The 12,766-nt window shown below is 35.8% G+C and overlaps 1 protein-coding gene across 1 annotated transcript; it reads right to left on the reverse strand.

The window, feature by feature from the left end:
- Nucleotides 1-378: 378 nt before the first annotated feature.
- LOC129282773 (acetylcholine receptor subunit beta-type unc-29-like) lies at nt 379-5,073 on the reverse strand. Its single transcript, XM_064114074.1, has 6 exons — nt 5,008-5,073; nt 4,193-4,341; nt 3,635-3,679; nt 3,168-3,277; nt 1,833-2,757; nt 379-513 (listed from the first exon to the last, which is right to left on the reverse strand). Exons 1-6 carry the CDS (start codon nt 5,042-5,044, stop codon nt 379-381), a joined length of 1,401 nt encoding a protein of 466 aa, XP_063970144.1. The 5' UTR covers nt 5,045-5,073.
- Nucleotides 5,074-12,766: the final 7,693 nt, after the last annotated feature.

Consider the following 12,766-nt stretch of genomic DNA (forward strand, 5'->3'; position numbering starts at 1 on the left):
AGTCAAGACAGTCGTATATTGATCCTAGAAAATATTTGAATGGTTCTAAAAATTATCGTAATTACTTACAAAAGGCCAATCGTGGCTTTCGCAAAGGATCGCACGACAGTGTGAACGAAAGTATAAACCAGCTAGGTTGTGGTGTGTTATCCCGACCGGTGTATACATAACCACACGTCCGGTAAATTTACCCCGGTGCTAAATATGCAGTGTTATTTCAACACCAATGGTTCTGCTTGTTATTGTTTTACACTATTTCATGTTCAATCTCAAGGGTGTAATATTAACACCTCCCGGTGTTATCTTCAACAGGGACATCGATTGATGTCTGCCCAGTTTTTACACCATGTTGTAACCGTTGGTGAAAAGGTTTTAGATTCAGGTAGAAATAGGCGAGGATGGGAAGTTCTGCAGAACGAACCAATAGATCAAGAAAAATAAGTACAAGATGAAGAACAAGAGAAAGATGAACCGGTTGATGATCTCGGCGACGACCTCCATTTCCGTTCTTTCCTGTAGAATGAATACAGAACCACATCAAAATAATATTGATTTAGTATTTAGATTAGGAAGTTTTCGCTCAGTAAAAAGTATTGAAAATGCCCGTCAAATGACAAAGAACAACTGGGAGGTCTGTGTCGAAAATTCGTAAACCTGTATAGCAGTTTTAGCCTTAGTTTCGGAGCTGACGAAATATTACAAATATGTAGTTTGTCGAGTCAAGGACCAAACTACGGTTTTGATTAATCTATTTTGGACAAAGACTTCTCGGGTGTTCTTTGTCATGACGGGCATTTGATTATAGACTTACATTTTCTCTGTTCTTGGACCCTTCGTATGTCGCTCTGCAAAAATTTCATAGTGAGGTTCATCGTGAAACATCGAGACAATGTACAACCGATTGTTTTCCCATCTAGTCATGTGATGGTTGCACCAAATAGATACTATACATGTATGACCGAGTTGGTTTAGTCTTCTAATGTGATCGTTGTTAGACGATCTCAGAATTAGACCATCTGCCTAAACCCTGTAATCCAGGGAGGGAGGGTGAAAGTGGGAGGGGGCTGAGTCGAAAGTGCATGGGCGCTGACCATGCAACCCCTCCCCCCACACACACACAATCGGATGGTCAATTTATTTACATGCATGGAAAAAAGTGAGTGACGCCTCAGCCCGCCTCAGCCCCACCCCCGGATCCGCGGCCCCTGTAATATTTTTGTCATTTTTTAAAAAATATATACCTGCCTCCCAAGTTTTAGCACAATTGTTTTTTTTAATGACAAGAAGTAATGATTCTCCCAAATTTCTATATCTTTGTCGTAAATTCTCAATTTCATAATGAAGAATGCTGTTTGTGTAATGGACAGGTCCAGAAATCTTCTGTAATTTCTATTTTATTGCATGAAAAAGGACTGATACTGGTTAGCAGAACATTCAGAGATGAAAATCAGACTAATAATTCGATGGTTTTATATCAAAATTAAAGGAATCATGGTTTAGGAATCCATCCAAACTTAAACTGACGATAATTATGATCAAGTTAACCGGTCGTGGGTAATGTGTGAACTTTAAAAACTACACTGTTGGTCAGAATCCAATGAAAGTAGCCGAGGAAAGACAATTTTTTTAAATGATCACTTGAAAATTGGGTTCGACAAAAAATGGTTGCATACCAAGGTTGCGTTCGAGCACTGGACTATTTCCACATATTAAATTGTTAGTTTGGTTGTTTTAACATTTTATATAGTGTTGATGTTCATTTAAATGCTCATTTAGCATTTCAATTCATATATACTGTAGAGTGTCTTTATCAAGAACAGGCCTATACAAACCTCCTTTTCATCGTTCCTTTTTTGCTCCTTTCCCGAAGTCGATGGAACGCTGGTCTGTGATGGACACCTGTCATTGGATGGTGGGCTACTTGGCGGCAATGATGGGTTGCTATGGTTACCGTTTGGAATGCCCCTGCCGTGCCTGTATCTCCATAGCAACTGACCAGTGCCGATTTCTCCAGGTGCTGGTTGATTGTCTACAGCAACGGGTTCCCTTTCGTCTTTGCTGAAGTCGTTTCGTATGCAGACAATCTTTGCCAGGAAGTTGAACCAGAAAGACCACCAAAAACGGCTTCTTAACTTGCGCGGGCACTTGTAGACGTTGAGAGTTATCACGCAGCTGAGGACGCAACCGCAAGACACGAGGAAGTTGACGAAGATGTACCGAGCGAGCAACGGCATTTGGCCATCGCTGACCGGAAGCATATCGGTCACGACGATCTGGAAGACGACCACGCCGAGCAGAAGCGAAACGGCCGTCGGGAGTTTCTCTCCCGAGTCCAGAGGTACCCAGAACGCGATCAGAGACATCGCGTTGATCAAGGACGAGGGCAGCACGAGGTTGATGACGAAATAATACGGCTTTCGCTTCAGGGTGATCTCAAAGTGGACCTTGGAGTAGTTCATGTTGATCCTCGGGTCCATGTGGGCACTCTCGTACACGTCACCGAGGCCGATCTCCCACTGGTTGCTCGCGACGTTCCCCATCTTCGACGTCAGGTACCGGGGCGTGAATGAAGCACCAGGCATGCTCGGGCTGCTGACTGTTACGGTACATGTCTGGTTGTCGAACGGGAAGTTAACGACGTTGGTGAGACAGAATGTGACGAAACGGGTTGGTACTGTGATCCGGACGTAACCGTCGGAGAAGATGATCGCGTAGCTGTGATGCATGGCGAACGGGTCCTCCACCGATTCCATTGCACTGCATAATACAATTTTTTTTAATTATAAGTGTTATACAGGATTTGTCAAAGGGTGTGATGTACTGGTAAATTAGTCATGTTACTGTATCATATCAGTTTCCTCGATCTGCCATTTTCAATTAATTTAGTTTAATATCAATCTCGGAAAAATTGAAAATGAAATTTACAATGAAGAAAGAAACGAACAAGTTAGTTTCAGGCTTTAAGGTGGACTAGGCGATTGAAGCCATAATCTGCATGGCACGATGAAACAGATCAAGATGATTAGAGTTACGATGTGCGCTTCAGGATGGAAGGAAGATGTTGCCATAATAACAATGGGATAAAATAACATATTAAACGCAAATCAAATGAGGAGTACCCCGGGAATGCATAATGTCCCCAACCCTTTAAAACTCCTGTAACTTACGAATTCTGCATGATCACCCGTGGCATCCAGATCGTTTCCGGGTCAAGATTGAGATACTGAATCCCGTCATACTCCGTCTCATTCCATGACAGTCTTGGATCTTCCCACATCTCCAGAGAGAACATATGAAATTAATTGTTTACATACCATATATGAAAATGATATAATGATCAATAGATATTGCTCATAATCTAAGGCTTCGATCCGTGATAAGGGTTTTTTGGAAGGGGGTGGGCAAAAGTGAAAAAAGTACTTTTTAAATTATGTTTTTAATGCCAATTTAAAGGGTTCAAAGTGCTAGGCAGGACGTGAACGGGAGTCTGTCGTATTTTTTTTTTTAAAAGAAATGCATGTTTAGCATTAATAAGCACATGCAGATGCCATTAATATTTCTCTTTTAGTTTTTTTTTCGTCAATTAAATCTGATTTAGAATAAAAGAGCAATGTAGATTATGTACTTAACTTACCAATTCGATCCATGCTGATCCACTTATAACTTGCCGACGGACATCCTGTCGAAGATAAGTATTAAATTGTATATTGAAATCACATAAATTATTGTCATCATCATTATAAGAATGATAATATTTTCATTGTCGTCGTCATCGTCATCATCTTCATCATCGTCATCATCATTATCGTCGTCAACATGATCGTCATGATTGTCATCATCATCATCATCACCTCTCTCATCACATTATCATCATCATTATCATCATCTATATCAAAATGATCGTCATGATCGTCAACATCATCATAATCATCATCATCCTCATTATCATCGACATTATTATCATCACCATTACTATCATCATCATCATCATCATCATCATCACCATCATAATATTTTCATTGTCGTGGTCATCACCACCATCGATCATCATCATCATCATCATCATCATTGCCATCATCGTCATCATCATTTTTGCTTTTATTTTCAATCAATATTGTTACTAATATTGGTACTATTTTGATTACCTATATTATTATCATTATTATACAAAATAACTAAATGAAAGAGATACCAGTTCAAACAACGCAAATAGGACGAAGAGCACATCCACATAGACGACATCGAGATTGTTACGAAACGGTCTCTCTCTAGAGTCGTAGCCAGAATCAACCATGTCCCTGATCAGTCGCCCTTCTGCACTGAGACTACTTCCATTTATAACTGAAGAGAGGGAGAGAGAGATGGGGAGAAAGAGAAAGAAAGCAAGATATAACAAGAAAAAGAAAGAAAGAAAGAAGGAAAGAAAGAAAAAATATAGAAAGAAAGAAAAAAAGGAAGGAAGAAGTATAAGAAGAAGAAGAACAATAACACCAACAAGGAGAAGAAGAAAAAAGAGGAAGAAGAAAAAAAAAAAAGAAGAAGAATGGAATAAGGAAAAAGGAAAAATAGGCGAAAAATAGATAAATACGTCATTCACTAAAATGTCTTCTTCTTTCCCTTATTATTTCGTCTTCTCCACCTCCTCCTTCTTCCTCCCCCTCCTCCTCCTCTTCCTTCTCTCCTCTTTTTCTTCTTTTCCATCCTCCTCCTCCTCCTCTTCTCCTTCTTATTTTTCTTCCTCCTCCTCTTCTTCTTCTATTTCTCCTTCTTCTTCTTCTTATTTCGTCTTCTCCACCTCCTCCTTCCTCCTCTCCTCCTCCTTCTCCCCTCTTCTTCCTCCTCCTCTTCTTCTTCTTTTTCCTCCTCCTCCTCCTCCTCATTCTTCTTCTCCTTCTTCTTTTTTCTCCTCCTCCTCCTCTTCTTCTTCTTCTTCTTCTAGCTTCTCTTCTCCTTCTTAGCCCGGCTTGATGATGTTTGATGAAATACAATAAAATTTTGGCAAATTACCTTGTGCTTTGGAGGTGGCTGTTGCAGCTAGGATCATGTACACGACGTATATCAGAAGATAAAATGAAATCTCCGTACAGTGAGCCATTTTCCTGATGAAAAATGAGGTTAATATTTGAATCAATTGTGTCCATTATCCCCTCAAGATCCAAAGAAGCTACATGACTGTAGTCAATTCATTGAGAAATCATGCTAAAAAATCAAAATAACAAATAGAAGTTTAATATTTCAAAGCTACATCGCATTCCAACTTTTGACGCAAGTCAGTATACGGTCACATGAATCTGCCATCCACCATTTTTACTGGCAGTTTTTCACTTTCTGCTTGGAAAGCAATTAAGATGCATTTTCTCTGCCAATAAATCAGACCAACACTACATAATTACAACATTAACGGCACTGGCTTACCTAGGATTTTCCAGAAGGGGGCAAATTTTTTGGAGGATATTTCGTCCGCGAAAAAATTTGACAAGCAAAAAAAAAAGAGGTCTTCAACCACAAATAAAGGATTTCTTACCACAAAAAAGGGGGGGGGGGGGCAGGGATACGTCCCATGCATAAGTTGTGACTCGTCAGGGGGGCAGTCTGCCCCCCCCTTAGGTACGCTAGTGATAAACGGGTAAGTGGTTATGCGGATGTACTGTACAAACAACATATTGAAAACGCCAACTGAGTACTTTCAAGTTTTAATGTAAATCACCAATTAAGGCAACGTTTATAACACGGATTATCCATCGAGGTGACACCATGCCTGCCGTTTTCCAGCATTATCACGTGACCGGTTAGTCAATATATATATGGTGCTCAACCATTCTGTATCAGTTAAGTACTTTTAACTTCTGTATCAACAAATGCAACTGGGCTAATTAGGGAGGGCGACCACATCGCCAAGATATATATATATTTTTAAGAAGTGGAAAAAGAGGACGAAAAAGAAGAAAAGGCGGATGCTGCTATACTACTACTGTACTACTACTACTACTACTACTACTACTACTACTACTACTACTACTACTACTACTACTACTACTACTACTACTACTATACTACTACTACTACTACTACTACTACTACTACAATACTTTTGACTATTCCAATCAATATATTCATACCACAGACTTTAATTCCCTTAGCAAAAAAAATGATCATAACATACAACTCACCTCCTGTTCATCCGGCCTCTGCAATAAATAAATATTCCGCTAAACACCCAAACCAAATAATTCTTCCAAAATTTTTTTTTGCAGGAATTTCTGCATTTTATTCATAAATCAACAAGTGAAAATAGAATGATACAATAACAATGACATAAATGAGTACATTTTTGTGTGACAATCGAAAATATAAATAATGAATAAGGCTGAATAATACATAAATGAAGCACGTAAAATAGTAAAGTGGGTAAAAATGCAGGGGCCAGCTATAATAAGCAGGTAACTGCTTGAAACAATAGCAGCCATGAGGGAGGGCTACATGGGAACCGTAATAATAGGTTATGAATAGAATTCGATAAAATGATGTCACAAAAGAGAAAGTATAAAAGTTTAGATTTTAAATGGGGAGAGACAAGATAAAGTTTTTTTTTAAAGTGCGAGTGAGTGCTAGTGGGTGAGTGCAGGTGATACATTTATGAATACTTAGAAATAAGAAACTTTTTCAATGAAGCTTTAAAAGAAAAAAGAGACGCGGACTGTTTGATGTTATGTGGCAAGGCATTCCAAATATCTGGACCATGGTGGCGAATTGTTTTATGAGTGAGTAAGATTCTGGGGTTGGTTAAGTGGATATCTGTTGAATGACGCGTTGGATAAGTATGTATGTCTTTGTTATAGATAAAAAAATTGCGAAATGGAATTGGAATGGTATTTGTGGAAAATTTAAACATAAATATGGCTATTTGGTATGTGTTAATATCCTCAATTTTCAATGTCTTTAAGTTGTGAAATATTGGATTAGTGTGTGCAATGTAATGTGAAAGTGTACAGATGCGAAGTGCCTTTTTTTGAAGACGGAATATAGTTTCTATTCTTGACTTACTACTATACCCCCAAACAATGTTGCAGTAAGATAAGTGGGATAAGATGAATGAATTGTAAAGCATAAATAATGACTTTTTTGAGATATAATATTTCAATCTATATAAGATTCCTATCCCTCTGGATGTCAACATACAAATATTGCGAGTGTGACTGTTCCAAGTCAAATTTGAATCAATCAAAACACCTAAAAATGTGGTTTCTTGTTTTTCCGTGATGGGAATATCATCTATAAAAATGTTGTTGAGAAACTTGTGTTTACTTTGAATGTGTTGAAAATACATAAAATTTGTTTTGTTTATATTTAAAGAGAGCTTATTAGCTCTAAACCACATTGATAATTTCTTCAATTCTAAATTAAGTGTTGGAACAAGTATATCTAAGTCTTTGTGTGAATAGAATACATTTGTATCATCTGCAAATAAAACAAACGTTAATATTCTAGATGCATTCACAATGTCATTCATATAAATCAAAAATAACAAGGGACCCAAAATAGATCCTTGTGGTACTCCACATTTTAAAGTACAAATATTAGATGATTTAGATTTAAAACAAACATAATGGCGTCGATTGCTTAAGTAATCTTTAAACCAAGCGAGAACCACCCCCCTAACTCCATATTTCATTAATTTACAAAGTAAAATGCGATGATCCATGGTATCGAATGCTTTCGACAAATCCATAAAAACACCAACAGTGTGTTCCTTTTTAGATAAAGAATCAGAAATTTTGTCACATAATTGCAAAAGTGCAAGGTCCGTTGAATGATTATCTCTGAAACCATATTGATTAGGAATCAGTAAATTATTGCTGTTCAAAAAAGAATATAAACGCTTGTAAACTATTCTCTCAAGTATTTTAGAGATACCCGGTAATAAAGAAATTGGACGATAGTTTGAGATAAGACATGGATCATCTTTTTTGTATATTGGAATTATTTTTGCAATTTTCAGTAGATCGGGGAAAATACCACAAGAAAGAGAACGATTGAAAATATGCGAAAGCGGGGAGGCTATAAAATAAATTATTTTTTTCAAAAGATAGACACTTATACCATCATGCCCACAGGATTTAGTCGGTTTCATGGACCTAACAATCTCTAAAATCTCGTTAGTATTTGTTGGATTGAAAAATAAAGAATGTTCTGGAACATCGTTTAAATATACAGAAAAGTCATCATCATTAGATGTTATTTTTGAAGCTAGTTTTGGGCCAATATTATTGAAGAAATTATTAAATGCATTAGCAACATCAAAGGAGTCTTGCATTTGTTGACCATTGTCTACGAAATTAACGTTATCACATGTTTCCTTTTTCTTACCTAAAATTTCTTTTATAGATTTCCATAATGTATAATTATTATCTTTATTATTTTCAATTTTATCAGAAAAGTAGGATTTTCGAGCTTGGCGTATAACTGATGTTAATTTATTGCGGTATTTTTTGTATTTATTTATATTTTCAGTTGTAGGCGATTTAATTGATATTTTATATAATCTATTTCTAGTAAATATGGATTTGATTATAGTTTGGGTAATCCAAGGTTGTTTGCTCTTCTTTTTATTCGATTTAATTTGTATTAATGGCATATTTTTTTCGTAATAATAAAGAAGTTTGTCCAAAAATCTTTCATAAGAGTCATTAACATTATGTTCAAGATAAATATCTTGCCAAGATTCTTCAGCCAAATCTGCCTTCAATGACTCAATATTACGATGGGTTTCTTTCCTTCGCATTATAGTGTATGATTTGTCAGTAGCCTTGAGTTGGCGTTTATCGTTTGGATACATTGCAAAAATAGGCAGATGGTCTGAAATGTCATAGTAAATTATTCCATTATTGTTATTATCAAGTGCGTTAGAAAAAATATTATCAAGTATTGTATTGGATACGTTTGTAATTCTAGTAGGTTTATTTATAAGATGTTGAAGTCCAAAAGATGATAATAGATTTGTAAAATGTTGAGCGATTGCATTGTAGGGAAATGATAGATCAATGTTAAAGTCACCCATGATATAAATATCTTTGTTTTCACGCGAAATTGAATCAAGACTGGCTTCCAATTCATTTAAAAATGTTTCAGCTAAACTGATTGGGGGTCTATAAATAACACCGATTATTTTATTTTTATTTTTAGCATTAGTAATTTCTATGAATAAGGATTCTATATTTTTCAGCTCAATATCATGTCTTAATTTGAAATTCAAATCATTATGAATATAGAAAGCGACACCGCCCCCCTTACCAATTTTACGATCAATGTGGAGAAATTTGTAGTTATCGATATTGAGAATGGGAGGTGACGTTGAATGCAACCAAGTCTCTGTGAGACCAATGATAGAAAATGGAAATGTATCAAGAATGGATAAAAGTTCGCAAAGCGTATCAAAATTTTTCTGTAAGCTTCTTATATTTACGTGCATTAAACTAAAGTAATCTGGAATAGAATTTGGAACTGTTTTGTTGAAAGCATTATTGAATTCGTTAGCTGTATAATATTTACTTTGGGGTGAAAAGATTCCAGCATTCAGTAAATCTGTTGAGTCAAACATGAAAGAACAATGTATGGCATATGGCGAGTTAAAGAAGTAAGCGAAATAGTGCTCGGTGTGTGCAAGTGCAAGAGGTGTAGGCTAAAAGCAATGAATAAAGAGTCCGTATACATGTTCACCTTTGCGTGACGATCTGACAGACTCGGGGCCGGTGCATAAATTAATCATTGTCATAAAAAAAGGTTTTAAAAGTCTATGAATCTATTGATATAGTTTTAATTTCCTAATTTTCGTGTAAAACTATGAGGTTGAAAAGATAACTAAAAATATCTTTGAATTGATAGAAAACAGTAATTAGATTAGAAGTATACTTTTCTATCGTTTCATGACATCATTATACCTTGAATAACAGAAGATATATCATGGAGAAAAGGTAGTGTTAAAGCAAAATATACACACATATATTTATATACATATTACAGCTTACTGGAGCCTCGGAAGAACATTTTGGGAGGCAAAATAGATATATAAGGAATTATGTGGAAGAAATTTATAGACGCTGATGGAACTAATACTAGTACATAAAAAAAACCCATACAATAGATGCACATGATGTAATCAGATTCATGCTGACGAATAAGGGAATATAATAATCCTGTGCATTCGTAAACTGGCGTCAAACAGCATTTTGGAATGGAAAAAAAAAATCCTGCCCTCTTAGAAAAAAAAAGAAGAAAAAGATGTCATTGACAAATGAATGTGGTTGGAATGTAAAGCAATAGATGATAGAGAATGTCAAGAGCAATATAAGTTAACATTGATGTACAAAAAGTAGGGGCGAATGAACGGTAAAACAAGGTTTCTATTAAGCATAGTAGTGTATAGGTACGAGCATTAAAGATCCTCATTTGCATAGGAATTCGACATATTCACGTGCTGTAAATTGTAACCTATTCATAAAAAACAGAACCTATGATAATGTCATCTGAGTGCAATTAAGATTTTTTTGCAATACATCTGACAATAAACAATGCCAAAATGGTTTGATTTCAAATGGGAAGAAATAAAGAGAAAAATGCATAGCAAGCAGACGTGAGGAAACGTATCGGAGACGCAATTATATGAGATCCCTGTCATGCAGGAATTTATGTTAAAATAGGGCAAATAGAAATGGACCCTGTACCAAATGAGGAATTTTGACTCTGAAAAGGGCAAGTCGCTTTTGAAATGTAACAGCTGAATAATCTCATTCGCATTGGTATAATGTAGAAATGCGCATGTAAACCAATGATGATAGAAATATTTTCCTTTTACATAATAACAGCAGGGGAACAACGTATATAACAAGGTCTCCTTCGTGTTGGAATTCATAAGACATGTAAGATGGATCACATTTGCATAGGAATCCGACACATTCACGTGCTGTAATTGTAGCCTATTCGTCAAAAACTGAATATGTATTATAATGAGGTCGAAAAAAAAGGTATTAAGAATTTTGCAGTGCACTTGAACAACCAAAACATTACAAATGGTTTGATTTGGAATATAAGGAGATAAAAAGCAAAATGCATAGACGTGTTTTGTATCGAAGATACAATAATGAGATCCCTATTACACTGGGTTTTCTATTTACCAAATGAGATCCAACATTAGCTCTGAAAATGGCAAGGTGAAGTTAAAAATACAATCGTATTTATAAACTCATTTGCATTGACCATAATATTTATAGCGATATTTTTATAGAAATGTGTTTGTAAGGCAACCTGTTCTAGAAAAAAGAAGAAAAAAAAATCGTAGAAAATACAGTTTTAACTTCATAAAACTTCGAAGGAGAGTATGGAAAAGATTTCGGTTAATAACAAACAAACAGACAACGGAATTATAAAGGCATCGTGTACAAGATCAGGTCATATGCAATATTATCACGTTGAGCTTCATTTTAATGAATTACTTCATTTGCATATGAGAAAATTAATGCAAGACTTACGTAAACTCAGCATTATTTTTTGGAAAAATAAAGAAAATCACGCAGTGTATGTATGTATATGCGAGAAGTTACTTTTTCGCAGAATATAAAAAGTGGATGTGTCAAGTGACAATAAAATTTGCTCAATTTCTTTATTCAAGAAAATAAGATATAAGATATCCAAACATGTTCACATGGTATACGTTGACAATAACCACAGGCAAAATAATGCCTAGATTTAGAAATTCAAACTTTTTTTGTGTAATCAAAGTATAAAGAGTGTAGTGTTTGCATGTTTGGTCATTTTATTTTCGAGATACATTTTTTTTTTATATTCGAAGACAGTGAATTGAACTCATTCTTATATGTGTTTTTTTTTTCGAAAAAGAAAATCTCAAAAATGATATCAAAATCTGTTTGTTTTGTAGAGTCACGATGACTCCAATATAGTAGTAATCATTTCAACGGTGCATCGGTTTAAATATTACATGTTTTCATGCGCGTGATAATACACTTACTGAAGGATAAAAACAGAGTTTAACAATGCCAAGTTCCCATTTGATCAGACCTTTCAGTATCAAGTTCGCATGGTTGGTTCATAATACCTCTGCTATTGACATTGGACTTGGGTTTATTCATATTGAAGTAATGGCACAGAAAAATATATCAATCAATGAGGTCCCCTGCATGCAGAGGATAAGGTCTTAAATAGACCAACTTTGGTTGTTGCTTTCAATATCATATTCAATATCATTGTAAACGACTTATATGCGCATATATGTCGTATCGGTCAAACTCAGACATCGCTGATTCCCCAGGGAGGGGTGGGGGGGAGGGGTGGGCACAAGCACAATATTTTTTTTCTCAATAAACTGCAAAGGGAGCGAAGTGACCAAGCTTGTCATAGGAGACACTTTAATTTTGCACTTTCTCAAGTTAGATTAAAGGATTTTCGAGGATACTTCAGTGGTTAATTTTGTGAAATTTTTTCAACTGAAAGATAATTTTTTCTCTCCAAATTTCGGGGGGGGGGGGGGACAACTTCCCCTGCTTAAGGGACCGTTTCATGAAAGTTGTCTGCACTGAAAAAGGGGTTGTCATTCTCCAACTATTACCATAACAGTCAGACTCCTCGTGATTTTCAGCCAATCAAAACCAAAGGTATAGTTATTAATATGTTCAGATCTGACAATTTAAACGACATGCAGATTATGATGAAACGCCCGAAGTTAAGTGAATCAAGGAGAAATTACACCCCCATA

Source organism: Lytechinus pictus, chromosome 19 (genome assembly GCF_037042905.1).
Source record: "Lytechinus pictus isolate F3 Inbred chromosome 19, Lp3.0, whole genome shotgun sequence".
NCBI lineage: Eukaryota > Metazoa > Echinodermata > Echinoidea > Temnopleuroida > Toxopneustidae > Lytechinus > Lytechinus pictus.